The sequence below is a fragment of the Cicer arietinum genome, chromosome 1 (assembly GCF_000331145.2).
Source record: "Cicer arietinum cultivar CDC Frontier isolate Library 1 chromosome 1, Cicar.CDCFrontier_v2.0, whole genome shotgun sequence".
NCBI classification, from domain to species: domain Eukaryota; kingdom Viridiplantae; phylum Streptophyta; class Magnoliopsida; order Fabales; family Fabaceae; genus Cicer; species Cicer arietinum.
In genome coordinates, this window is record NC_021160.2 from 2,368,807 (window position 1) to 2,395,815 (window position 27,009).

At 32.6% G+C, this 27,009-nt stretch overlaps 4 protein-coding genes and 1 non-coding gene across 8 annotated transcripts; 3 read left to right on the forward strand and 2 right to left on the reverse strand.

Annotated features, from left to right (window-relative positions):
- Positions 1-1,311: 1,311 nt before the first annotated feature.
- On the reverse strand, positions 1,312-6,562 carry LOC101493555 (uncharacterized). Its single transcript, XM_004485719.4, has 12 exons — positions 6,422-6,562; positions 6,143-6,200; positions 5,959-6,052; positions 5,705-5,754; positions 5,159-5,208; positions 4,632-4,740; positions 3,874-3,934; positions 3,570-3,622; positions 3,094-3,186; positions 2,408-2,471; positions 1,965-2,072; positions 1,312-1,747 (listed from the first exon to the last, which is right to left on the reverse strand). The coding sequence occupies exons 2-12, from the start codon at positions 6,167-6,169 to the stop codon at positions 1,506-1,508; spliced, it is 951 nt and encodes a 316-aa protein (XP_004485776.1). The 5' UTR covers positions 6,170-6,200; positions 6,422-6,562; the 3' UTR covers positions 1,312-1,505.
- LOC101493239 (pentatricopeptide repeat-containing protein At4g38010-like) lies at positions 6,555-8,711 on the forward strand. Its single transcript, XM_004485718.4, has one exon. The coding sequence runs from the start codon at positions 6,614-6,616 to the stop codon at positions 8,180-8,182; it is 1,569 nt and encodes a 522-aa protein (XP_004485775.1). The 5' UTR covers positions 6,555-6,613; the 3' UTR covers positions 8,183-8,711.
- Positions 8,712-9,024: 313 nt separating this feature from the next.
- LOC101493874 (E3 ubiquitin-protein ligase RMA1H1-like) lies at positions 9,025-11,226 on the reverse strand. Of its 2 annotated transcripts, none has more exons than XM_004485721.4 (2): positions 11,097-11,226; positions 9,025-9,880 (listed from the first exon to the last, which is right to left on the reverse strand). In XM_004485721.4, exon 2 carries the CDS (start codon positions 9,819-9,821, stop codon positions 9,132-9,134), a length of 690 nt encoding a protein of 229 aa, XP_004485778.1. In that variant the 5' UTR covers positions 9,822-9,880; positions 11,097-11,226; the 3' UTR covers positions 9,025-9,131. The 2 variants fall into 2 exon arrangements, with proteins under 2 accessions (XP_004485778.1, XP_004485777.1); XM_004485720.4 differs by lacking the exon at positions 11,097-11,226 and adding an exon at positions 10,412-11,035.
- Positions 11,227-19,246: 8,020 nt separating this feature from the next.
- On the forward strand, positions 19,247-26,767 carry LOC101494396 (callose synthase 11-like). Of its 3 annotated transcripts, none has more exons than XR_189267.4 (3): positions 19,247-24,851; positions 25,142-25,293; positions 26,345-26,767. XR_189267.4 is itself a non-coding variant. In XM_004485722.4 (2 exons), exon 1 carries the CDS (start codon positions 19,511-19,513, stop codon positions 24,836-24,838), a length of 5,328 nt encoding a protein of 1,775 aa, XP_004485779.1. In that variant the 5' UTR covers positions 19,247-19,510; the 3' UTR covers positions 24,839-24,851; positions 25,142-25,605. The 3 variants fall into 3 exon arrangements, 1 of the variants encoding a protein (XP_004485779.1); XR_189268.4 differs by having other exon boundaries at positions 26,384-26,767; XM_004485722.4 differs by lacking the exon at positions 26,345-26,767 and having other exon boundaries at positions 25,142-25,605.
- On the forward strand, positions 22,476-22,558 carry LOC113785201 (small nucleolar RNA J33). The gene has a single exon (XR_003471356.1). It is a non-coding gene; the product is annotated as a small nucleolar RNA J33 (small nucleolar RNA).
- Positions 26,768-27,009: the final 242 nt, after the last annotated feature.

Consider the following 27,009-nt stretch of genomic DNA (forward strand, 5'->3'; position numbering starts at 1 on the left):
TAATATATTTTTATTAAAAAAATGTGAAATATTAGAAAGAAAAGTAATAATAATAATAATAATAATAATAATAATAATAATAATAATAATAATAACAATAATAATAATAATTGTCAAAAATATATATTGTTTATTTTCTTAAATTGCATCTAAAATTATTGACTTTATAATTAAATATAAGAAAAAATGATATGCACTTTTAATGTAAAATAACTTAACACTAATATCCACTAAAATTTATGTATTCAATCACATCACTCTACCTTTTTTTTGTTGGCTTAAATACACTTTTAATTCTTCTATTTTAGTAAAATTTAATTTTTAATCCCTCTTTTTCTAAATCCAAAATTTTTGGTCCTTAATTTTAAAATATTTAAAATTGGAGACCTTATCTTTTACTAATAATATTTCAATGTCAAGTTATTAATGACAGTGTTACATCATAAAAATTAACGAATGTCCGAAATTGAATACATCACTAAAATTAAAAGATAAATATTCTGAATTTAAAAAAGAAATTAAAAATTAAATTTGAATAAAATAGAAGAACCAAAAATATATATAATTATTTTTTGTTTTACAAAATCATCTCATTTTAAGTGGATAAGATGAAAAGATAAATATCTCTCCATGAATTTAAATCTAAATTAAGAGGATATATATCTCTTAAACTCTAATTGTACTACTATTATCTTATTCTTTACCCTTATCCCACCAATCTTTAAGAGAGAGAAACAAATTATATTTTTTATGCATAAAATAAATAATACGTCTTATAAAAAAATACAAATAAATATTCTTTTTGATCTTAAATATAAAAAAAAAAATCAATAAATAAAAGTTTGTATATTTATCTTAAATTTTTGACAAAATATATCAATTTTTATTAACTCAATTTTCTATTATAATTAAAATCAGAGTGAGTAATACACATGACTTTCTAAAAAAAACCAAGAGAAAATATAGTAGTAGTACATCACGATTTTTCCCAAAAAAAAAAAGTAATATACATCTTGTACCAAAAAAATATAGCAGTATACATCACAATTCACTAAAAATTCTTGTCGAATGGTCAAATTACATAGTACTACTCCATTAGTACTACTCCATTACAACTAGCGGCAACATGCTAAATAGGTGTAGGAGTAACTATCAACCATAGAAAAAAAAGAGTAGAATAATATTGACCCAATAATTATTTCTTGGTAACAACTTTATCATCTTGTCTTTTTGTCTTGATCTTGTCGAAGAAATTAAAATAAAGCAAAAGTTCAAACATTATCCAGTGGAACCGTTTATAAGTTTGGATACTTATATATAAAATAATTTCCATTCATTTAAAAAATTGACAAAAAAGTATTCGCAATGAAGGTAAGACAATGATGGTACAAGCTAAAAGAAAGCAGTTAAAGTCACACATAAGTTGATACTACTAATTGTTTATCCACAAATCTTATCATGGAAAGATAAAATAGAGTTCCAAATGGCATTATGAATGAACAGTATCAGGAATCCGAGGAGAGATTTTCAATTTCTCTGAATCCTTGAGTTGATGCTTTTTTTAACTCTAGAGCTCTCTTGTAAGGAGGGGCAATAGGGGGTTGTACTGGATCCAAGCTCTGATATGTTCCACCAGCAACTTTAGGTAATGGATATGACCTATCAGAATCATATCCAGTAAGGTCCCCGCAAGCTAGAAATGGGATATACACCTTATTAGGGCCTTCCAGCCACCCACTAACACAATCTGCAAGGCCACGTGTATTAATTACTTGAGATCAATGCCATGAAAATTCGTATACATGATACAATGAAATTCAACAACAAAGATGTATATCTCAGCCTCAGGTTATGATGATTAATTAAGCACACTACATTCAGGGATAAAATTTTGAAAATGAATTTGTTTCTATTCTATGATTGCTCTTAAGAACTTCTATAAAGACTGACATATATATATATACCTGTATCATCTACCCCTGATGGACTTCCAACCTTTTCAAGAAGCCGGTGAAGATCTTTCGGGTTGAATCCTTCAGGTGGGGAGTAGTTTTCACAAACTGCAAATGCCTCTGCAAAGGTGAACAACTAATAATTAGCACAAATTGTATTAAACCACTTCCTTGGCATAGTGGTAGAGATCAAAATATTCAAGACTAGCTCCGAGACTTGGACACCTGTAATTGCAAGGTGTTGGGAGGGACAAGGAAACTTGACAAGTGGTATATTCGAAGTTCATATACATTGTTATATGATATATAGATTTCTGTCACATATAGAGCGGCATGACTGCCAATTCCTATGCTATGGAAAATGCTCCCGAAACAATTCATTAAGAAACTATATAGAGCTCAAAAAGTATGCTTGCAAAAAAAATAGTAACAAAGTGGGAAACTAAAATCCTTACCTATGCTGGAATTACGGCTGCTTTTAGGTTTTGCGAAAGTCACCACAGGGAAAAATAATTTTAGCTGCAAACAAAAAAGGCAACATAGTATAAGGAATTATGATATTAGGATTCAAAGACTATGGTATACTTTCGCCATTTTCCCCTTATTTATGAATCATCTAGCAGAATTAGAACAACAAAACAGTTTCACAAGTACAACCAAAAATTTAGATACGGTTGTGGGTAGGTTATAAGTTCCAACCGAACAAAAAGTACTATACAGTACAGAATCAGTTCATAAAAGTTGTCTTTATTTAACTCCTACAAGTGTACTTTTTATATTTATCAAGAGAGGAGGCTTTCCTTTTCCTTCAAAGTAAATTGCTTTGTTAGCAACCAATTTGGTTCATTGTGAGTTTCGGTAAAACTCCAGAACTTTCCGATGGTATAACGTTCAAAGTAATAATTCTTAGTGGTATTTGTAACTTTCATTGTTTTCATTTTTCAAAGTTTTGGAACTTTCATTCTCTGTTTAATCATAATTTTCGGAGATGAGAATCAACTGTCACTTTCCTAAAGTTACAAAAGCTAACTAAAAGGTGGATGACTGCAAGAGATAAAATAAAAACATAGTTATACTATGTCGAACAATGTGCAAGTCTCCAAGTCCTAATATCTTAATGGTAAGATGAAACTTCAAATACCTGACAGTATAGAAGGCTTGTGTCCTTTCCTCTAAATATTTTTGCAATAAACTTCCCTCCTTCCTTCAGTACATGAGATACAATTGTCAACCCCTGCAAGAAGTAAGTAATTAGCATCAATCTGCAACAAAAAATCCAACAAGATGGACAAACAACAACACGAAACTTTAATCAAATCAAGGAGTAATCCATTTAAATTAAAATGTATACTGTGCATGGGTATGTGCTTATTAGATAGGGGAGTAGACTGATTGAAAATAACGAGCACAAGTCCGTACATCTTTGCTTGGCAAGAGGTTAAAACAGAATAGGTAATAAGGACAAGGTCACTGATTTTATAGCCATCAATATTGTTTGCCATGCCATCCCCAGTTTTAGGTAAGGATAATGAACTATCAAGCATCAAGATGGCAAACCTAAAAGTTACGAAATGCAAATAATAATAATAATAAAATGGACAGAAATTAAGTACTTACTGCAAGTATGAGTTGGGATTGAACAAATTCATCCATATCATGAAGCCCAGTAACTGCAACAACAAAAATGTAGCTATATTTTTAAACTACAAACCAAAATTAGGAAAAGACTAAATATCATAAAGAGTTTTTCCATGGAATGTGTTAGAAATGACAGGGAGCAACTAAAGAGAGATAAATTGATTCTCGTTGGTCCTATGAAAGAGGTTTTAAGGTCAAAACAAGAAGTATCACATCATTTGTAGCTGATTGGTAAATGCTATGTATCAAGATATTATGAATTTAAATTATGCATTTTCTTTACCATCAGGAGCACCATCACACACAACCAGGTCGGCCTTGCAACCATCGAAATGTCTAATGACCTGAATAGAACAAGAGAAAACAATGTTGTTGACAAAACTTGGTATAATAGTAATCAATGAAAGTTTAGCTGATAGGATAAAGTAACTTCCAAAAATCAAGTCCTATACCAAGTTCCAACAAACCATAGACTCCAGCAGCAAAGGATCAATTCAAGAACAAGATACATACTTGTACATGTCAAATATATCCACATGAATTGGGTTACTTTTTAATGCAAAAATTTAACTCTTCGTATGACCACATCAGGTCTTTTCATTATTTCAACCATTCTTTCGCACACCAACATGAAATGAAAAAAAAAAACAATTGGGAAAAAAAAGGAAACAAGGTATAGCAAATATATTGTTGAAATTCGACAGAGGAGAAACAAAAACAAAAACCCTTTCCACTAGGCCAGGAGGGATATATAAATTAAATGATGTCATTATGTTCTATCATAAATATTAGAGCAGAAAAACCTATATCAAATGAAACTCGTAATGTGTACATGATTTTCCAATAAATCTAAATTGTCAATGAACCTGATCACATGATGAAACTTGCGGAACAAAGTTTAGTTAGATAAGCAAAATAAGTGATATCATTTTCATATTATACTGAGACAAGAGTGGCATACTCAACTCGTGTTTTGAAAAGGAAAAAAAAAAAACAAGACATCTGTAAACAGAATTTAAGGAAACATCACTTTGTACATACCACTTCAGCAGTCCGAGCATTAGTTATATCACCCTGCACCTGGATAACACCTTCAATCGGAGCCATTGGCTGCAAATCAATAGCTACAATAAGAGGAAGATTTTCATCCCTGCATATCATGATGCAGCAAGGAATTAACGATATTGATAGAGACAGATATCACTGTGACTAATTATCAGTGTGTTTGAAAGGTGAAGGATCCTCCGTAACATTAAAATACAGCACAAACAAAAGAGAAGAAATCAATTAATTTAAAACAAAACATTATGAAAACAATGTTGAAAAGGACGAGGAACTAATTCAAAGATTGCATATCAAGGCAGCTTAATGAAATTCTTCTTTTATAAGAACAATAATAAAAAGTTACCAGTTGTACATAACAAGACTATGACCAATGGAAAAGGATAGTATAGTTTGATGAAGCTTAATTTCAATCCTAGGTCCCAGAATGCATTTACATGATGTGCGACCTCAATGTAAAGGAAATCCTTAACAAAACAGAGAACCTCCAAAGAAAGTCAACTTACTCTGTATCAGGTGCAAGCTTGGCTGGAAGGTACAGTTTGCGACTCAAAACCTGCATATAAGAATTTAATTATTATTCAGATATCAAGATGGCTGCCAGATGAGACTTACAAATGTTTGATCTTGTTTTTCCCCCTTATTGTTTATACATGGTAATAACTTGAAACTTGTGTCGTTATTCAACCATTATTAACTTAAACCAAAGTCCGATCTGGTCCTCATCCTTAATGTGTTAAATACTTTAGCAAACATTTGCCGCAAAACGAGAAATCATGGAAATATGTTTTCAACCAAGGCCTTTGTGCCAATTACATTTAATGCTACTTGGAGAGCCAACCTCATTGACACTATGTTTTCTTATGTTAGCGCTTTTCGACACAGCCATAAATTGTGTTTGGTAAAAAAAGTTGAAGCTGCTTTTGATTTCTGAGAAGCTAAAGTGCTAGAGAATGGTTGTGTTAAATATGAAATATGTTGTTGAATCATAAATGGCTGTATGACTCTGAACAACTCATATGCGAGATCAGTGATAATTTCATCACCAGTACCTGACTCCAGCTTCCTGGGGCAGCACATAAATCTACAACACGTTTTACACCTGCAAAAATGAAAGAACAAAATTAGAGATGTAAACAAGACTATAGAACAAAATGCTTGATAGAACCTTCCATTATTTTATTGACATTGAATACTAAGTCAATTTAGCTAACATTCATGATGGAGTGCAATACTGTCTCTACTAAAAGGAATAAAAAAACAAATCAACAATTAATGACAGGCTTTCAAGGTTGAGGATGTGTACCTTCAAAAATGTTAAATTCCTCATCTATCTGAAGAAGTTTAAAGGCACTTCGAGCACGCCAACCTTCTTCTTTTGCTTTCCGGTAATATATATCCTAGAAACCAATTCAGCTAACATGAAGTCAACACCCAAAAAATTAAAAACAAAAAACAAGAAAGAACACTGAGAGTTATATCAACCACACCCTCTTATCCCTTGAAGCTTTGCCCATGGTTTATCCCTCACTTGCTCTGCCTCAAATTCTGTAAACAACAAGAACATACAACCAAATGAGAAGAACCTCGTAAAAAAAAAAAAGTTTCTCTGTTTTAGCCATTTTCTCAAACACCTAGTGTGCATAACAAAAGCTTCAAAATTTTACACCCCGTAGAAAAATACAACTTCCGCCACCAATAATTCCCAGCAAAACAATAAGTTTCACAGTAATAATCAACCCAACATAAAAAAAATTAAAAAAACATACCTTTTGTCCTGAATCAAACTATCCAACGAAAGCAAGAGTTCAAAAGAGCACAATCTCGTACAATGTTAACAAAACCGGGTAATTTAATTTGTAACAATAACCGGGCCAATCGGTTTAAATAGACCCGACCCGGTTTATTTTATAATCCAGTTTGGGATATCTGGGTTGGAGGGAAGACTAACAAGAATACAAATGAAACCTAAAAATCTGAATCAAATAGCGAAACTCGCTCAATCTCTATTAATCAGAAACCCTAATCCCCAATTTCTAAACCAACAACTTTCACACCTCGTAAACTCGCACGATGATAATGGCGATGCTTTCTTCAACCTCTACAACCAAATGCTCTCTCACTCTCCCTCTTCCTCACACAATCACTACACCTTCACATACGCGCTCAAAGCTTGTTCCTCCCTCCACGCGCTCTCCAAAGGCCTCGAAATCCACGCTCGTCTCGTCAAATCCGGTCACATCACCGACCTCTTCATCAAAAACTCCCTCCTCCACTTCTACCTCTCATCAAACGACGTCCTTTCTGCAACGCGCGTTTTTCAATCCATTCCTTCACCCGACGTCGTTTCATGGACTTCGTTAATCTCTGGTTTTTCCAAATGCGGTTATGAATCCAAAGCCATTGAAGCTTTCTCTTCCATGAACGTGAAGCCCAATGCCGCAACTCTAGTTAGCGCGTTTTCCGCTTGTTCGAATATCGGAGCTCTTACATTTGGTAAAGCAATTCATGCTTATGGATTGAAATCTTTGATGATTGATGGGAACATTGTTTTTTATAACGCCGCGTTGGATTTGTATGCTAAGTGTAGGTCTTTGTTGAATGCGCGGAACGTGTTTGTGAAAATGTCTAAAAGAGATGTTATTTCTTGGACTACTTTGTTAATGGGTTATGCACGTGGAGGACACTGTGAAGAGGCTGTTGAGGTTTTTAAACAAATGGTGGTTAGTGGAGAAGCTGAACCTAATGAAGCAACGGTTGTAACTGTGTTATCAGCTTGTGCTTCTATAGGTTCTTTGAGTTTGGGTTGTTGGGTTCATTCTTATATTGATAAAAGGATTGATCTTGATGTTGATGGTAATATTGGAAATGCATTGGTTAACATGTATGTTAAATGTGGTGATATGAAAATGGGGTTGAAGATTTTTAACATGGTTGTTCATAAGGATGTTATTACTTGGGGTAGTGTTATTTGTGGTTTGGCCATGAATGGATATGGAAAACAAGCTTTGCAGGTGTTTTCGCAGATGTTGGTTTATGGTGTTTTACCTGATGAAGTAACATTCATTGGTTTGTTGTCTGCTTGCAGCCATGTTGGTTTGGTTAGTGAGGGAATGATGTTTTTCAAAGCTATGAGAGATAGTTATGGCATTGTGCCGCAATTGAGGCATTATGGTTGTATGGTGGATATGTATGGACGTGCTGGTATGTTTGAGGAAGCTGTGGGTTTTATTAGAGGTATGCCTGTTGAAGCTGAGGGACCTATTTGGGGTGCTCTTCTTCAGGCTTGTAAAAGTCATGGTAATGAAGAGATGTTTGAATGGATTAAGGGACAACTACGTCACAAAAATGTTGGTGTTGGTACTCTTGCTTTATTGTCCAATCTTTATGCAATTTCTGAAAGGTGGGAAGATGCTAATAAGGTTCGGAAAAGAATGAGAGGCACTGGGTTGAAGAAGGTAGCTGGATTTAGCTGGGTTGAGCCTGAGGTTTCCACTCACAGATTGGATTCAAGTTTTTGTGTTTCTTAGAGGGGTCATAAGGAAAGATTGATGAAACGTGTGTTTGATTTTGCATTCAAATATTGTTTCTCGCATTCCAAAGCAATTCCATTGTAAAAATAAAGAAGCTATAATTTGTTGCTTCAAGCTGGACGCGCGTTCAATGGAATTCCACAGCCAAAACCAACTTAGCATGTGTTTGCTTTCATGTTGGAAAGCTCCATACGTGCGTTGAACATGAAGCTACAAGAGATAGCTTCCATATGGATGTGGTAGTCAAACGCGGAAACAAACATACGATACCATTAGGCGAAGTTGTATAACTCTACCATGGTACCAAACAATGATAGAAACTCTGAATGTTGAAAGTGACGTGTGTCAATATTTCTCGGTGGTCACTGAATATATGATTTATTTCATTCTTGTAGAAGCCAGTAAAGTGCTTCGATTGGCAGCAAGCAGCACAATTCATTCGTTGACAAAAGCATAATGTATATTAAACATATAGAATTAAACTCAATGCAATGATATTCAATAAGTTTTCTCTTTTTGTTCTGGACCCCAAGACTCCTGTTCAAATTCACCTCCGATTCATCTAACTTGCCTATGTGATGTATTCAAATTCAAATCATGAGAGAATGTCTCAAATTGGCCATTCTATTTCTATAAATTGTGGTTGTTTCATTGAGGCATTATGCTTGGGTTGTTGAAAAACCAGATAGCTGAGAATTTGATACCAGCTTTGATTAAAATGTACAGCCACAAAATTTCACATTTATATAAGTAAATTTAATATTAGGATTTGGTATTGAAATAGTTTTGAGCCAGATTAAGCCTTATTTTGTACTGAAGTCAGTGTAAAACATTGGCAGTGACTTTCTGCAATATGGAACTCCATTAATGTGTACTAAATGTAAAAAGTACATAAATTCTTTAGCCTATGATAACAATTCACTATATAAAATTCTTAACTGCACATTCAGAAGACAAGAAGACACAGAATAAAGCAGCAAAACAAAAAATTTGAAATCCTGTTCAAAAATTTATCTGTCTGCAACTCTTGCCTTCTCAATCTAGAGCTGTTATTTCCCACCATCTGGTAAGAGTTCGGCGAGTTGCCGAACACTCCGGCAAAAACCATCTCCCCAAACATCTCAACCATAGGGTGGTTGTGGTGGTGAGATCCAAGACTGTGCATTTGTGAAGTGACAGCATCCTCTTCTTGGTATAAAGAAGAGTTTAAATGTTGTCCTTGATAAGGATTACGATATGGAAGCCGCTGCTGCTGATCACTTTGAGATGCTGTTGCCAAAAGAGCTTGAGCAGCTGAAGCAGTTGGTCTTGGTGGTACAAAAGTATCATCACAACATGATGACTTCCCACTAGGTGGAGCCTGGCCGCCACGGCCGTACAACGGGATCATTGTGGTATGTGATATAACATCTTTGCATACAGGGCATTGTGGATGTTCATCAGCTCCAAGAGAATCATCACTTTGTACATGGAGCCATTTGTAGATGCAAGGCCAGCAGTAAAGGTGGCCACAAAGGGTTACTATCGGATCGTGTGCAAAGTCTAAGCAGATGTTGCAATCAAAACAGCCATTGGAATTTTCTGCTTCTGACATGGTATTTGACAATTCTTGGGAGAAACAATGCTGAAATGCCATGAATCAAGTAAACCACTTCTTACAAGTCAAAAGTCACAACAGTTAGTGCTTCTTAAGCCCTGAATATACAAAGGAAAAACTAGCTTAATACACAGAATTAAGAGTAATAGACACAGTCAAGCATTGTAGAAACTAACTATATGATATGAAAGTGTATAAATCAACACAATTTCATCAACTTCATGTCTAGAAAAGAAAAATAATGTCGATGGAGAAGAAGAGTATCTAAAATGGAAATGTGAAGTGATAACTAATGGCATTGATCCTGACATGTAATTAGGGGTGGTTATTAACTAAAAGGGTGTTTGGATTTATTTATTTGAACTTATCGACTAACCTAAACACTTTGAAACTGTTTGGAAAATTGGGAGAGCTTATGGAAACAGCTTATGACAAGCCCATAAGTTGTTTTCAGCTAATTTCCATAAACTCTTCAGAATAGTTTAAGAAAACAGTTTATAGCTTATATGAAAATAATTTAACTTTATTTTATCTTTTGTTATAGAAATAACGTGTACATAAGCACTTATATGATAAGTGCTTAATTAATATGTTTATCAAAACAGGGCCTAATTGGGTGATCAACTCACTCAAGCAAGGACAGATGATGAGTGAACCAGATAAACTCATGTTCATAAGCAATATCTCAATCCGTATCCTCAGTGTCCTTATAAAGTACTACCATAAAAAAACTCATGAGTACATAAAGCAGAATAACTTCTACGGTTCTTGTGGCACATGGCAAAAAAGAAGCACACTAACTCTATCCAATAGATGATAAGAAAAACTAGTGAAAAATACATGTAAAGCAAACAGTAATAAATCCAACCACATGAAGATGCGCATAACAATAACAGTTCAAAATTTTAAAATACACAAATGGAAAATTACATGACCTCAATAACCCAAAAACAGAAACCCCATAAAAATTGGCCTTTTAAAATCCCCCACAACATTTAGATTTTCTGCATACTTATTCATTTCCTAACCCATAATTCTATAAAAGCAAAGAAAAAGGCTTTGCAAGCAAACAAAAAATAAAAAATTTCCACCAAATCAAAAGAATTATTGATGTATCAAAGTTTAGGGGAAGCAAAAGACAAGATCTAAGCATTGAAAATGAAATCAAACGAAAAAACTTGCAAAACAAAAACAAGAATCTTAAAAAACAAAAACTTGATTATGATAAAAGAAACACAATGGATGATGAGGTTGTCTGAGCACAGAACACGGAATCTTATATAATAAGAGATAAAAATGAAAAAGGAAACATACCCATATAAGATAAATACAAAAGTGGAGAGCTTTTGCTTTCTGAGAAATATCTTGAATGTAAGTAACGATGAAGACATGGCTATATAGTGCTACTACCTAGTCCTAGGTAAATAATGACGTGTTTTTAAATATTAAAAGAAAATTTGAATTGCTTCGAAACGATTCATTAAAGTGCAAACGAATAAAATGTATAAATTCTAGTAAAATCTCCAAAACAGAATATACTGAGAGATAGCTCTAGACAACCAAAATGTAATTTTTTATATCTACAAATATTATTTAAATAACTATTATTGAAATTTAAATAAAATGATCAATTTTAAATAAAAACAAAAATATATCTTTAATATTTGCTCCTTTATGTAAATATTATTAAAATTGATTGGTAAATAATGTGAATGTACAAGATACAATAGTGTTGCACATATTTAAATATTAATCTCTTCTATTCTTTTTATAAAAGACAACTCAATTATAATTTATTTGATAAAAATTTATATAATTAATTAATTATATTAATTTTTATTAATTAAATTATAATTTAATTACTTTTTATAAAAAATAATAATAAGAAATAACATATTGAACTCCCGTGCTTCTTTGTTGATGTGATACATATTTTAATTCACTTTTTATTTTAATTATTTTATTGAACTAGCATGGCACATTCGTTCAATAATTTTATTTCAAACGGTTACGTATTGTATTTGTTTAAATTGTTATTGAATCAAATCAATTATATTTGTATGAAATGGATAATAACAACATATTGAATGAATACAAGTTATGATATAAAGTCTGATTGTATTTGAATTTAGAAACTAAATAATCACTAATTAACTATTTTAATAATAATTTGTTAGTGATTCTTATAAGTAAAAAAAATGTTGATCACTATTATAAATATAAGATAATTATTTTTGAATAATTTAATACTATTATTTTTAATACACAAGTTATTTATTTTAAAATATTTAAAGTTAAATATTTGACATTTAAAATGAAATATTTTAGCAAATTTGACTTTTATTTTATATAAAATCTATAAAATTAATTACATTTAAATATATTTTATGAATTATTTTGAATGTAAATTATATCATCAGATTAAGATTAAATTATATTTTTATTTCAATTTTATTATTATTTTTATATTTAAAAAAATAGTCATTTTAATAGATCAAATAAGTTGTACACATAACATTAAAGAATATGACATATTATTGTCACGTTAATAAATTTACAAAGTTAATAATCAAATTTAATATTAGAAACTACATTAACAGTGATTTGATCATTTACACTTTTAAAATTTGTAGTCGTTGTTTGCCCAATTTTTAAAGTTTCTTTTGAGATATTCATACAAGATTTAAATATTTATGCAAGATTTGAATTTCCATTGTTAAGTGACTATATAAACAATTTGTGCGACCACGTGATTGCACACATTCCCATTGGTAGACAATGGTGTCCCACTTTATGATACTTTTTAGTCACTTGTAAAACACTCATCCTAGTTTCTGCACTTGTCTATGCTTGGATAGTTTTCAACCTTTATCTATTCAAAAATCATATCCGTTCAGGTTGCCATCAATAAATAAATAAAGGTCTTGTTAATAATTGATTTAAGTAATTCTAAATTTGTTAAGAAATAAACAAAAACATTAAAAAAAATATCCAACACTTATCAGTATACGATGTAAATACGGTGTTGATTTTAATGTATTCAAGTGAAACTACTTTATTTTCTGTAAAAATAATAATGATAACACTATTCTTCTTCGAATTTAAAGTTTACAATATAAGTGTTAGAAAAAGTGGGGCAAATAAAGTCTATCCCAAACTACTTTCCTCGTTTAGCAGTAATGTTTGAAATTTAATGTTAAGACATTTGTTCAACAAGAGCCCCACCTAGCTTCCCTTGTCTATTCATTTTTAGATATTTGTAAAACTAGTAAAGCTATAAGCTCAATAACATAGAGCTTGGGCCTTAACATATTGGCCCTAATTGTTTTCGGGCTTTTTTATATGTCTGGTGCAGCCCATTTAAATCTGGGCCACCCTAATGGGCTCGGGTAATTCATGTGATTAAAACAAAGACTAAAAAGTATTTGAGACTTTAGATGTGGAGAATTTGATCTGCATTCACATTCACTTAAATTAACATTGGATCAATGAAACGTTTTATTAGAAATCACAATGGAGTAGGATTGTACCCAAAAAATAAAATAAATGACAACGAGTTTAATTTATGAGAAACTAGTTCCCGCATTGGCCGTACAAACCAATTTTACTTTACAACGACATCTAATAATTATTTTTGATAGTATCCTTTCAACTTATGATTGATAATTGTCATCTTAAAAAAATATTAAATTAACGATTTTCATTTTTGTTATTATTGTAAAATAGTTTAAATTGATAGAATATATACATTAAACTATTACTTTATTTATGTGTTAGTATTTAAGCGTACGTGGGTTGGAGATAGATAGACAAAATAAAATAGGATGTGATTTTCTTTTTAAGTTTTTATATTTAATTTAATTTTTAATAGAGTAAAAGAGGAAGTCAAAATAGCTTCAAGTTTTATTTGTTATTCCTCCATTTTGAGAAATTTGGAGATGAGAGAGTAAATCAAAATAACATAAAACCACTAAAAATATATTTCGTTTCTTTCTTTTTTTTTAAATCAAACATGTCTCTATTTCTCTCTCGTATTTTAAACCAAACAAATTCTAAGATTTTGTTGAGAGATTAGAAAGTAATTGGAAAAAGACGTTGAAGAAAAAAATAGGAAAACTTTTCATTTTCTGAAAATATTTTTGTAGATAATGATAAATGAATACTTAACTTTTCATCTTTATAAATGAATACTTATTATTAATATATTTTTAATATTGATAATATTGTAATAACATATATTGGATTTGAATCATTTATCAAAATCATCATCCACTCAGCTTTTTTGTGCACCCAATTTAAGAGAATTTTGTATTATTATGAATAAAAATAAATAGCACAAAGTTTTCTATCAAACTCACACACACACACCCTAGGTGTACTACACAAGAATTAAAATAACATAAAAATTATTTAAAAAAATTTCAATCTCCTTAAATCAAACACAATCATTAAAAACTCTTTTATCCTATTATGTATATAATATAATAAAACAAACATAATATTTTGCCAAGTTTGATAAGTGTCATTTAATATAGTATTTATGCAAATATATAAAGTTTCTATTAATATAAATAATTTAGAAAGAAAAAAATAATAAAACACAACCACCTCATGTGCATATTTTTTGAAAGAAAAAAAAATAAAACTTCCATTACACGATTCGACAGTTTTTGGTTAGGCGTTCGTTGAAAATTTATTGGGCAATTAAAAAATAAAAACAAAAATAAAACTTCCATTACACAATTTGACAGTTTTTATTGAGGTGTCCGTTGAGAAATTATTGACCAATTAAAAAAATAAAAAAATAAATTATTATAGCGTCAGAAAAAAGAACACCTTTATTGACAGTTGAAAATTTATTTATTAACTAAAAAAAATATAATCAATTACACCACGATTTCACAGTTTTTGTTTTGAAAGTGATGATTTTTCAAACATACTTTACCTCAAAATTCTTAAATTACATAAATTTAATTAAAAAATTTATTTTATTTTACTAATTCTTTTTGTGCCTTGAGACTTTTTTTTTTTCATTCGTTGTCTCTCTTTTATTAACTGTCTCTCCTCAATAATATCTCATTTTCGGCTACTTTTTTATAACTATCATTTTTATTATTTAATCTATACACAATTCTCTTTTAATTTTCTTTTATCAAATATTACTTATTCATTTTTGTATTTATCTGCGATGTTGTTGCTTCAATTTCTCCATGAAAGGAGTAATGAAAATTGATTGTTAGAGTTATGCGACTATGGTATATGTTTGATATGTCAAATATAAATTATATGAGACGAAAATGGCATTGATAGATGATAAGGTTTAATTCTTTTTTTTTTATAAATTCAAAGTTTTAAAGTATACACAGACTTATTTTGTTATGTTATTAATTTAATAAATTTGTGTTTCATATTTTTTGGATGGTAAAATTCAAGCAACAGTGAGAAAAGCTCATATTTCTCGATTGATGTTTCAGTCATGCTTTTGAGGACATTGATCAAGTTAATGGACTATGTAATGAAACAAGATTGTTCATAAATGAAGCTAATGGACTATGTAATGGAACAAAGTTGCTCATAAATGAACTGCTTATAAATATTAAAGGAGCAACTGTGATCATATGAAAAAACATTGGTGATAAGATTCATATACCAAACTGTGATCACATAAAAAAAACATCGATGATAAGATTCATATACCAAGGATGAATTTAGTTCTATCTTGATTCTGCTTTTCCATTTATAGATTCAAAGTTTTAAATTTTACACAAACTTATTTTGTTATGTTAATAATTTAACAAATTTGTGTTTCATATTTTTAAGGTGATAAAATTAAAGCAACAAGGAGAAAAGCTCTTATTTGAGGAACATTGGTCAATCTAAAAGACTATGTAATGGAATAAGCTTGCTCATAAATGAACTGTGTATAAATGTTATATAAGCAAACATGGAAAAAACATCAGTCATAAGATTTATATATCAATGATAAAATTGGTTCCATCTGCTTTCCCATTTAAACTCAAGAGAAGACAATTTTGCAATAACCATAAATAATATTCAAGGTTAATCTCTTTCTTAAGTTTGTTTGTATTCAAAGCGACATGTATTTATTAATGTTCAGTTTTATGCGGCTATTTCACGAGTAAAGTCGAGGGAATGATTGACTATTGTTATTTTAGATGGCGAAGGAAAACCATGCCGACACCACAAATGCGACGAAATGTTCAATGTTATATTTTTTTTACTTTATGTTTTTTTTTCTTCGTGTATGAGATTGTATTGATGATAAAATTTAAATGATGTCTTTAGCGTCCAATTAAATTATGTCTTAAATATCAATACCAATTCAAATTATTATATTATATAAATTAATATAACAGTATATTTATCAAAGTAATTTGTCTCCGTACGACGCATAAGTTATACATTAGTATATCTTATTTTGAACAAGTTATATTTGTATTTTTTTCCCCTCATCTCCCTTCAATTAAAATTCATCTCCTCGTATTTGTCGAGCCAAACACGATGGATTTTTTTTCCCTCCTCTCATATCTCCTCTTAAAGAAATATTTAAAATACTTCCCCTCATCTATTTATCTTTAATTAAACACATTCTTAAAGACAATTTTATTTCTTAAAGAATGGTTATAATTAAAAAAGTTAAGACAATGAAGAAAATACATAGAATGATGTTATAGTATATAATTTCCATCAAACAACAAGAAAGTCTATATTATTTGAAGAAAAGAAAATTTTCTTTTGAGTTAAGTTTATATCCTCTCATTTTTATTTTTTATTTATTTTATTTTTATATATTTTTTTTTATATTTTATATTTTTATTTTATTTTTATTTTTATTTTATATGAATATTCTGTTTAGATAAAGAGCCATGTATTCCTCAATGATTTGTTTAAAAATACATGATTGAGGCGGACATTGGCCCTCAATCTCCTTTCGTGTTTGATAATCCCAACATTCGGTAAAGTCCATGCCTTAATTTTTAGTGTGGATAAGACCAAACTTGTAACGGTGATTATTATAAGCAAGTGGAAGTAGCAAATAAACCGTACATGTGACGAGGTAAACTAATACTGACACGAGTTAATTGGACCAAAACAATCGTGATACAGCCATGTGCTGCACGTGCAGTTTACAGCAAAACTAGATAAAAAATAAAATTAACCCATCATTTTTTATGGATTATTAATAAATATATTAAAGATATTTGTTAAAAAAAAAATTAAATTTTGGGATAAATAATAGTAGAGTGTATGATTAAAAATAAGTAATGTTATTTTAAAAATAAATAAGAAACTTAATCATTTAAATTACAAGCGTTTGTCCTAATTAGTAAATACACAATTACAAATTTACTATTACTCACAAATTTATTTATGAGATAACAAGAATGCATCAGTAAAATTGTATTTGAAAATATGACATTATTCTAGTATTTTTTAATTTTATAATTTATCGGTAATAAATATTTATCTTTTATTATATTAATGATAAAAATTTATCAAAATTTTTACCTGATGCCCCCATATTTATACTCCTACCCCATAATTAAATAAAAACCCAATCTTATAAAAAAAACTTTGTGTTATAAATTTTTTTAAAAAAATTTATGAAACACAAAATTTGCATTTTTCAAAAACATTTGTATTCTGAAAAACATTTTTCAAGTTTTCTAAAACACATTTGTATTATGGAAAAACTTGAAATAAATTTTATAAAACACAAATTTTAAATTTCCTAAAACATATTTTTGTTTGAGAAAACTTGAAAAAGTTTTTTAATACACAAAATTCAAAATTTCTTAAACACATTTGTATATTAGAAAAGTTTAAAAAAGCATCCAACAAGCATAGTTCAAATTTTCTGAAATACACGTGTTCAGAAAAAACTTCTTTTAAAAGTTTTTTAGAAATCAAATTGAATTTAGTGGATATTTTTAATATTTGTTAGTGACAAGTATTTGTTCTATATTTTCTTTTTATTGGTGATAAATTTTTATCCCGTATTTTTTTTTATGTATCAATGACATTTATTTATCCCATGTTTTTTTTTATATTAATTGACGACAAATATATGTTTTGTATATTTTCAATGTTTCAATAACTTATATTTGTCCCATATTTATTTATTTATTTATCAGTGATAAATATTTGTCAATTGTTTTTAAGCATTTTCAATGATAAATATTTATTTTGTATTTTTTTTCATAAAAATATTTGTCTTGTGTTGTTTTTATGTATTGATACTAAATATTAGTCATATATTTTTTATATTTATCAATGATAAGTGTTTATTCGGTGAATTTTTTTAATTTATTAGAGACAAATATGTGTCACGTGTTTTTTTTTATATTTTAATGATAAATGTTTATTATGTAATTTTTTTTATGTTTAATAATGGTAAATATTTGTTTCATGTTTTTTTAATAATATTTATCGATATTAAATATGTATCCCGTGTTTGTTTATCTATCAATAACATACATTTGTCCATTATTTTTATATTTATCAGTGATAAATATTTATTCAGTATATATATATATATATATATATATATATATATATATGTGATAAATATTTGTATTGTATTATTTTTATGTATCGATGACAAATATCTCGCGATGTTTTTTAAAATTTATCGGTTAAAAACACGTGTCTCATATTCTTTATGTATCAATAATAAATATTTATTTTATATATTTATATGTTTATTAGTGTTAATTTTTTTTAGTTAGGAATGAAGAATAAAATGACGCAAAAGAAAAGTTAATAAAATTTAAAATGGAGAAAGAATGAAATTTAAAATTTGAAATGAAAAAAATGTAATGAAAAAAAAAATATAGCAATAAAAAAGTGTGATGAATAAAGAAGTATGTCAAAATAATTAGTGATTAATAGATAGTATAATAGATAAAAGTATGTGTTAGACTATAATGTATATAAATTTGAATATGTGTTAGACTATAATGTATATAAATTTGAATATGTGTGATAGATAAAATAAGTGTACTAAAATAAATTACATTGTATTTTGTTTTTCTATATATATTTGATTAAAATTAAATAATGAATGAATGATTTGTATAATATTCCGGGCAGAGATTCCCTCAAGTATCTGTTTGTTGTTCATTTGAAGATCAAAATTGCCTTCAAAAGAATCAAAACCAACCCATCAATTACGATCAGAATAAAACGTCACTTCCCATTCCCAAAGCATTCTCGCGTCACTTTTCTAACAATTCATCACATCCGTCCGTTTGTATTGACAGACATCATATCCGTCTGTTGTTCATCATTACCAACGGACCCGAAACCATGCGAGCCCCCAAAAGCTCTATACGACGTCGTTTCTCTAATCGAACCGTTTCAAGAACTTTAATTAATGTTGGTATTGGTGGGTCCCACATCATGTCTTTAAATCACGATCTCAGGAGCGTGTCTCACACCGCCGTCCACGACGCGTGGCATCAAAACTTCACACTGAAACTAAAAGGTTCAGTTCTTTTTCGTGTACGTCTGCATCTCCTAATTCGCACTTCGTGTTATCTCCTTCCGCCATAGCTAAGAATGAGAAACTGAAATAAGAAACCGAAAACAACGAGAAATTGAAGATCAAATGAAATAAGGAAACAAAATGAACTAGAATTCGAAAACAGTTTAGTTACAGTTACTAAAACTCTCAACTTCTATTTTTAGTTAAACGGTTACTAAAAATGTATCCCAGACAGCGCTCCGCCGCCGCGCGTGGCGCTGCCGTGAACCAGCCGCGACCGCCGCCGTTGAACTCCGTCTTCAACATTATACCAGTGCACGACCTATTAACGGACCATCCTTCTCTCCGGTATCCAGAAGTACGCGCTGCCGCAGCAGCCTTACGCACCGTCGGAGACCTACCGAAGCATCGTTTCATGGCGTGGCAACCGGAAATGGACCTTCTGGACTGGCTCAGGTTGTTATTCGGGTTCCAAAACGACAACGCGCGGAACCAGAGGGAGCATTTGGTTCTCCACCTCGCAAACGCGCAGATGCGACTCGAACCACCGCCGGCAATCGTTGACGCGCTGGACGGTAGCGTTTTACAGCGTTTCCGTAAGAAGCTTCTTCACAACTACACTGCGTGGTGTTCGTATCTAGGTTTGAAATCCAGTGTGTTGCTATCGCGCCGCCGTGACCCGACGGATCTTCGCCATGAGTTGCTTTACGTTTGTCTTTACCTTTTGATTTGGGGAGAAGCTGGTAACCTTCGTTTTGTTCCCGAGTGTATTTGCTTTATTTATCATTTCATGGCGAAGGAACTTAATTTAGTACTTAATGCACATATAGACCCTGATACTGGTGCTCCATTTATGCCAACTGTTTCTGGTGATTGTGGTTTTTTGAAATCTGTTGTTATGCCTATTTATAATACTATTAAGATTGAGGTTGATAGTAGCAGAAATGGAAAAGCTCCACATTCTGCCTGGAGGAATTATGATGACATAAATGAGTATTTTTGGAGTAGGAGGTGTTTGAAGAAACTTAGATGGCCTTTGAATTTTGAGTCTAGTTTCTTTGGGACGACTCCTAAGGAAAAACGTGTGGGGAAGACTGGGTATGTTGAACAGAGGTCATTTTGGAATGTTTATAAGAGTTTTGATAGGCTCTGGGTTATGCTGATTTTGTTTATGCAGGCTGCTATTATTGTTTCTTGGGAGGGTACTGAGTATCCATGGGAAGCATTGCAGAGAAAGGATTGTTCGGTCAAAATGTTGACTCTTTTTATCACTTGGAGTGGTTTAAGGTTACTTCAATCGGTGCTTGATGCTGGAACTCAATATAGCTTGGTTACTAAAGAGACTGCTTGGCGTGGAGTAAGGATGGTGCTCAAGAGCTTGGTTGCCATTGCATGGACTGTTTTGTTTGGGGTTTTTTATGTGTTAATTTGGAAGGAGAAGGGTTCTAATCGAACTTGGTCCCATGAGGCGAATCAGAAGATTTTTACATTTCTTAAGATTGTTTTCTGCTTTCTTATCCCAGAAATGTTGGCGGTGGTGCTATTCATAGTGCCGTGGTTACGGAACTTCATTGAGAAATCAGATTGGAGTATAGTATACTTGTGGACATGGTGGTTTCATACCCGAATTTTTGTGGGTCGGGGTGCGAGACAAGGGCTTGTAGATAATGTGAAGTATACTACTTTCTGGATAGGAGTATTAGCTGCAAAATTTTCATTCAGTTATTTTTTTCAGTTAAAACCTCTAGTTGCTCCTACAAAGGCACTATTGAAACTTAAGGGCGTTAATTATAAATGGCATGAGTTTTTCAATAACACCAACAGGGTGGCAGTTGTTTTGCTATGGTTACCTGTTGTTTTGGTATATTTCATGGATTTGCAAATATGGTATTCGATTTTCTCTGCATTTGTTGGGGCCACGACGGGTCTGTTCTCGCATTTGGGTGAAATTCGGAATATCTCACAACTCAGGCTCCGATTCCAGTTCTTTGCCAGTGCAATGCAGTTCAATCTGATGCCAGAGGAGCAGCTGCTAAGCCAGCAAGCAACACTGCTAAGGAAGCTTCGTGATGCCATCCATCGGTTGAAATTGCGATACGGACTTGGTCAAACCTTCACAAAAATTGAATCAAGCCAAGTAGATGCTACCAGGTTTGCCTTAATATGGAACGAGATTATCATAAATTTCAGGGAGGAAGATATCATCAGTTATCGAGAACTAGAGCTCTTGGAACTGCCACCAAATTGCTGGAATATTAGGGTAATTCGATGGCCATGTTTCCTTCTCTGCAATGAGCTACTACTTGCTCTCAGCCAGGCAAAAGAGCTGGAAAATGAGTCTGACACGTCACTTTGGTTGAGGATATGCAAGAATGAGTATCGCCGGTGTGCTGTCATTGAAGCTTATGATAGCATTAAATACTTATTTCTTATGGTTCTCAAAGTTGATAAGGTAGAGTTCTCCATTGTGACTAGTATATTCAGGGACATAGACTACCACATTCAGGCGAGTAAGTTAACAGACATGTACAACATGTCTCTGCTACCAGAGCTACATGCTAAGGTAAGTGAATTTGTTAAACTTTCAATACAGCCAAAAAAAGATTTGAATAAGGCTGTAAATTTGTTGCAAGCCTTGTATGAATTGTGTGTCCGAAGATTTCCAAAGGTAAAGAAGACTGCCACCCAGCTGGTTGAGGAAGGTCTGGCGCTACAAGGTCCAACAACTGATGGAGGACTGCTCTTTGAGAATGCTATTGTGTTTCCTGATGCTGGAGATGAAGTCTTTACCAGGCAGCTCAGGAGGTTGTATACAATTATCAGTTCAAGAGACTCGATGCATAATGTTCCATTGAATCTCGAGGCCCGACGCCGGATTGCTTTCTTTAGCAATTCTTTGTTTATGAACATGCCCCGTGCTCCCTATGTTGAAAAAATGATGGCTTTCAGTGTTTTGACCCCATATTACGATGAGGAAGTTTTGTATAGCAAAGAGTCTCTTCGAAAGGAGAATGAGGATGGCATTACTACTTTGTTTTATTTGCAGAAGATTTATGAAGATGAATGGAATAATTTTATGGAAAGGATGCGTAGAGAGGGCTTGAAAGATGAGGATGATATCTGGACAACAAAAGCCTTGGACCTTCGCCTTTGGGTATCTTATAGAGGTCAAACACTGTCTCGCACCGTCAGGGGGATGATGTATTATTATAGCGCCCTTAAGATGCTTGCCTTTCTTGATTCAGCATCTGAGATGGACGTAAGACAGGGATCTGAGCATATTATTTCATCATATGGTTCGACAAATGAAAACAATAGTATGTATAGTCTACCCTCAGACGGGCATCCATCTCTACGGAAATTGAGAAGGGCAGATAGCAGTGTGTCACTGTTATTCAAGGGGCATGAGTATGGGAGTGCGCTGATGAAGTTCTCATATGTTGTGGCATGCCAGATGTATGGACGCCACAAGGCAGAGAAGAATCCTCGAGCTGATGATATACTTTATTTGATGAAAAATAATGAGGCCCTTCGAGTTGCATATGTTGACGAGGTTTATTTGGGGAGGGAAGAGACAGAATATTACTCTGTACTTGTGAAGTTTGATCGGCAATTGCAAAGTGAGGTTGAGATTTATAGGATCAGGTTGCCTGGTCCTTTAAAACTTGGCGAGGGGAAACCTGAAAATCAGAATCATGCCATGATCTTTACGCGGGGTGATGCAGTTCAGACCATTGACATGAATCAAGACAATTATTTTGAGGAGGCTCTGAAAATGCGAAATCTGTTGGAGGAGTTCAATGTCTACCATGGTATTAAGAAGCCAACCATTTTGGGGGTCCGAGAGAATGTCTTCACAGGATCTGTTTCCTCACTTGCTTGGTTTATGTCGGCTCAAGAGACAAGTTTTGTAACACTGGGCCAGCGAGTTCTGGCAAGCCCTTTGAAAGTACGGATGCACTACGGTCATCCAGATGTGTTTGACAGATTCTGGTTCTTGTGTCGGGGCGGAGTCAGCAAGGCCTCTAGAGTGATCAATATCAGTGAAGATATTTTTGCTGGTTTCAATTGTACATTGCGAGGTGGCAATGTTACACATCATGAATATATACAGGTTGGTAAAGGAAGAGATGTTGGCTTGAATCAGATATCGATGTTTGAGGCCAAGGTCGCAAGTGGCAATGGCGAGCAGGTCCTGAGCAGAGATGTCTACCGGCTAGGTCATAGATTAGACTTCTTTCGCATGCTTTCAGTGTTCTACACAACTGTAGGATTTTACTTTAACTCCATGGTAACTGTACTGACAGTCTATGCCTTTCTTTGGGGCCGCCTTTATATGGCCCTCAGTGGCATTGAAAAGGAAGCCCAGAGTAGTGCTAGCAACAATAAAGCCCTTGGGACAATCATAAATCAGCAGTTTATAATCCAGCTTGGTATTTTCACTGCGCTCCCAATGGTTGTTGAAAACACTCTTGAGCACGGGTTCCTTCCTGCAGTATGGGACTTCTTGACAATGCAGCTGGAGCTTGCATCACTGTTCTACACATTCTCTTTGGGAACTCGTACACATTTCTTTGGTCGTACTATACTTCATGGTGGTGCAAAGTACCGAGCCACTGGTCGTGGTTTTGTGGTGGAGCACAAGAGTTTTTCTGAGAACTATCGACTATATGCGAGAAGCCATTTTGTTAAGGCTATTGAACTTGGAATTATTTTAGTTGTGTACGCTTCTCATAGCCCCTTGGCTAAGGATACTTTTGTGTACATAGCTTTGACACTCTCAAGTTGGTTTCTTGTAATTTCGTGGATAATGTCTCCTTTTGTCTTTAATCCTTCTGGGTTTGATTGGTTGAAGACTGTATATGATTTCGAAGATTTTGTGAATTGGATTTGGTATCCAGGTGGGCCATTCAAAAAGGCAGAATACAGCTGGGAAACATGGTGGTACGAGGAGCAAGACCATCTAAAAACAACTGGTATATGGGGAAAGCTGTTGGAAATTATTTTAGACCTTAGATTTTTCTTCTTTCAGTATGGCATTGTTTATCAGCTCGGTATTACAAATGGAAATCATAGTATTGCTGTTTACTTGCTGTCTTGGATATTCATGGTTGTTGTTGTTGCGATTTATATCAGCATAGCATATGCACGGGATAAATATGCTACAAAGGAGCACATATATTATCGACTAGTGCAGCTTCTTGTGACTGTGGTCACAGTTCTTGTAGTTGTTCTCTTGCTAGAGTTCACTCCCTTCAAATTTGTTGATCTTATTACAAGCTCGATGGCATTTATTCCCACAGGATGGGGAATGATTTTAATTGCCCAGGTGCTTAGGCCTTTTCTGCAGGCAACTATAGTGTGGGATACTGTAGTTTCCTTAGCACGACTCTATGATTTACTGTTTGGGATTATTGTTATGGCCCCCATGGCAGTGCTCTCATGGTTACCTGGATTTCAATCAATGCAAACTAGGATTCTCTTCAATGAAGCTTTCAGCAGGGGTCTCCAGATATCCCGAATAGTTAGTGGCAAGAAATCTGCTTGAGATGTCATTGGAGGTAATTTTTGCATATCATGTTCTTAGTATTAATACTGTCCTTTGTTAATTGAATACGAAGATATCGTGATATTTGTCCTCACTATGTAATTATGCTGAAGCTGAATTTGACCAAGAAAACTGCAATGAAACATGCTGTATATAGCAAATGGATTTGCTTCTTGGAAGTATTTTGCTATAGAGTCAGCTGGTCTGCTTGTGCCATGCCATTCTGGATTCTTGGTCCAAATTCAAATTGTTAATGTGTGCTGTGCAATTGCAATTACATTCTATAATAATTTGCATGTGCAGGTCTTACCTAAAACAAAAGCCGTGTTCATTGGCGCTGAGAGAGAGATGTACTTTTGTATCTTCCCATGTAGGCTGTATCAACTTGATAGTGTACCAGTACAAGTCACGGTTCATTGTATTGCCATGACAAATGGATGCCTACAGATTATAATGTATGTACTTATCATGACCAAAACATTGTTTTCTAAACTACATTTCCAAACAAATTTAGTTAAGCAGCAATCCGTGCACTTTCACGTGAGATGTAGATTTTTATAGAAGAAAATGTCCGTTTTGGGTGCCATTCAAATTCTCCCGTTGCTAGTTGCTATATAGTTTTTTTCCCTGTTAGTGAAAGAAATTAGATAAAATATGCCATGCCTTTCACATTATCTGAAGCTATGTTTGTGCAGACTAATGTTAGTTAATGTGTATTCTTGAATATATTCCCATTCTTTGATAAAATGGCACCTCTTTTGCAATTTCTTCTTGATTCTAACTTTGATCGTTCTTTGCCACATTTTGTGCTTTGAAACATAAAACGCAGCAGTGCTTAGTACCTACCACAAGTGTCTCATGGTAAATCAATCTAAAGCCTGGGCACTATACCTTATAACTGATTATGCGAATTGTTGAACTATATATTATTCTGTTATTTGAAATAGCTAGAACCTTGTATACTACCACAAACAAGATGAGCTGGAATATGTGGATTACTAAGTTGGACTAATCAATCTCAAGTACTCCCTCCGTCTCATAATGAATGTCGTTTGAAATTTTTACACACATTAAGAAATATAATAATTAGGAGAAAGAGATAAGTAATTTTACCAAATTACCCATCTTAACTATTTATGGATTTTTCACTATTATCAATACAAAATATAATAATGCTTTGAAAGTTGTGTATATAGTAATTATTGAAAGGTAGTATAGGAAAAAATAATTAAAGTTGCATTGCAAATTGTGACATTCATTTTGAGACAAATTGTTTATGTTAAAGTGACATTTATTGTGAGATAGACGGAGTATAATGAGCAGCTGTCTATACCTCGGCAACCATAAAGATTAAAGAATAATATAAATGTGTTCCTGTTGTTTTATTGTTTTATGTTATGACAATGCATGTGCATGCCTTTTTTCTAGCAATCGTTCTTTATCACACATTTTATATTTGTATTAATAGAATTTTTCAATTCTAATTCAAACTTTGGTACTTATCAGGTTATACAATATCAAGAGCCAAACTTTGGTACTTATCAGGTTATACAATATCAAGAGCCAAACTTTGGTACATGACATTGTCGTTGATCCAATCCATTAAGGAAGGAGAGGCTGATTTTGATTGTCTCCGATATCAGTACATCACCATGCTTCCCATAATCCCATTGTATCATTCATCTGCCACATGTTGTGAGTCTCTGTACTCTAGTAGAGGAATATCAGGCTGTGAATATCTGTATATATTGTCCAATATCTAGTGCAACCTACTTATTAGCTAATTAAGATGAACAAGAGACAGCTATGCTTCCTAGTTAGTTTTCAGTTAGGTAAAGACTTTAAGAATGCCTTCTTGCTTGGAGATTTGTGTGAGTACTATGACGATTTTCTGCTCCTAAGTTGGCCAAGTTTTGCAAGCTTCTTAAATCTCAATGGCCTCAAATAGGCGACTTGACAATGGCCCGACAAACTCACCATCTCTTGACAATGGCCCGACAAACTCCCCATCTTTATGAAAAGTGGAAAACTACTCTCTTCGTCTCACAATGAGCGTCGTTTAAAATTTGCGCACACATATTAAAAAATATAATAATTAAAAGAAATAGAGAAGTCATTTTACCAATCTATCCATCTTAACTATTAATGGATTTTTCACTATTATCAATGAA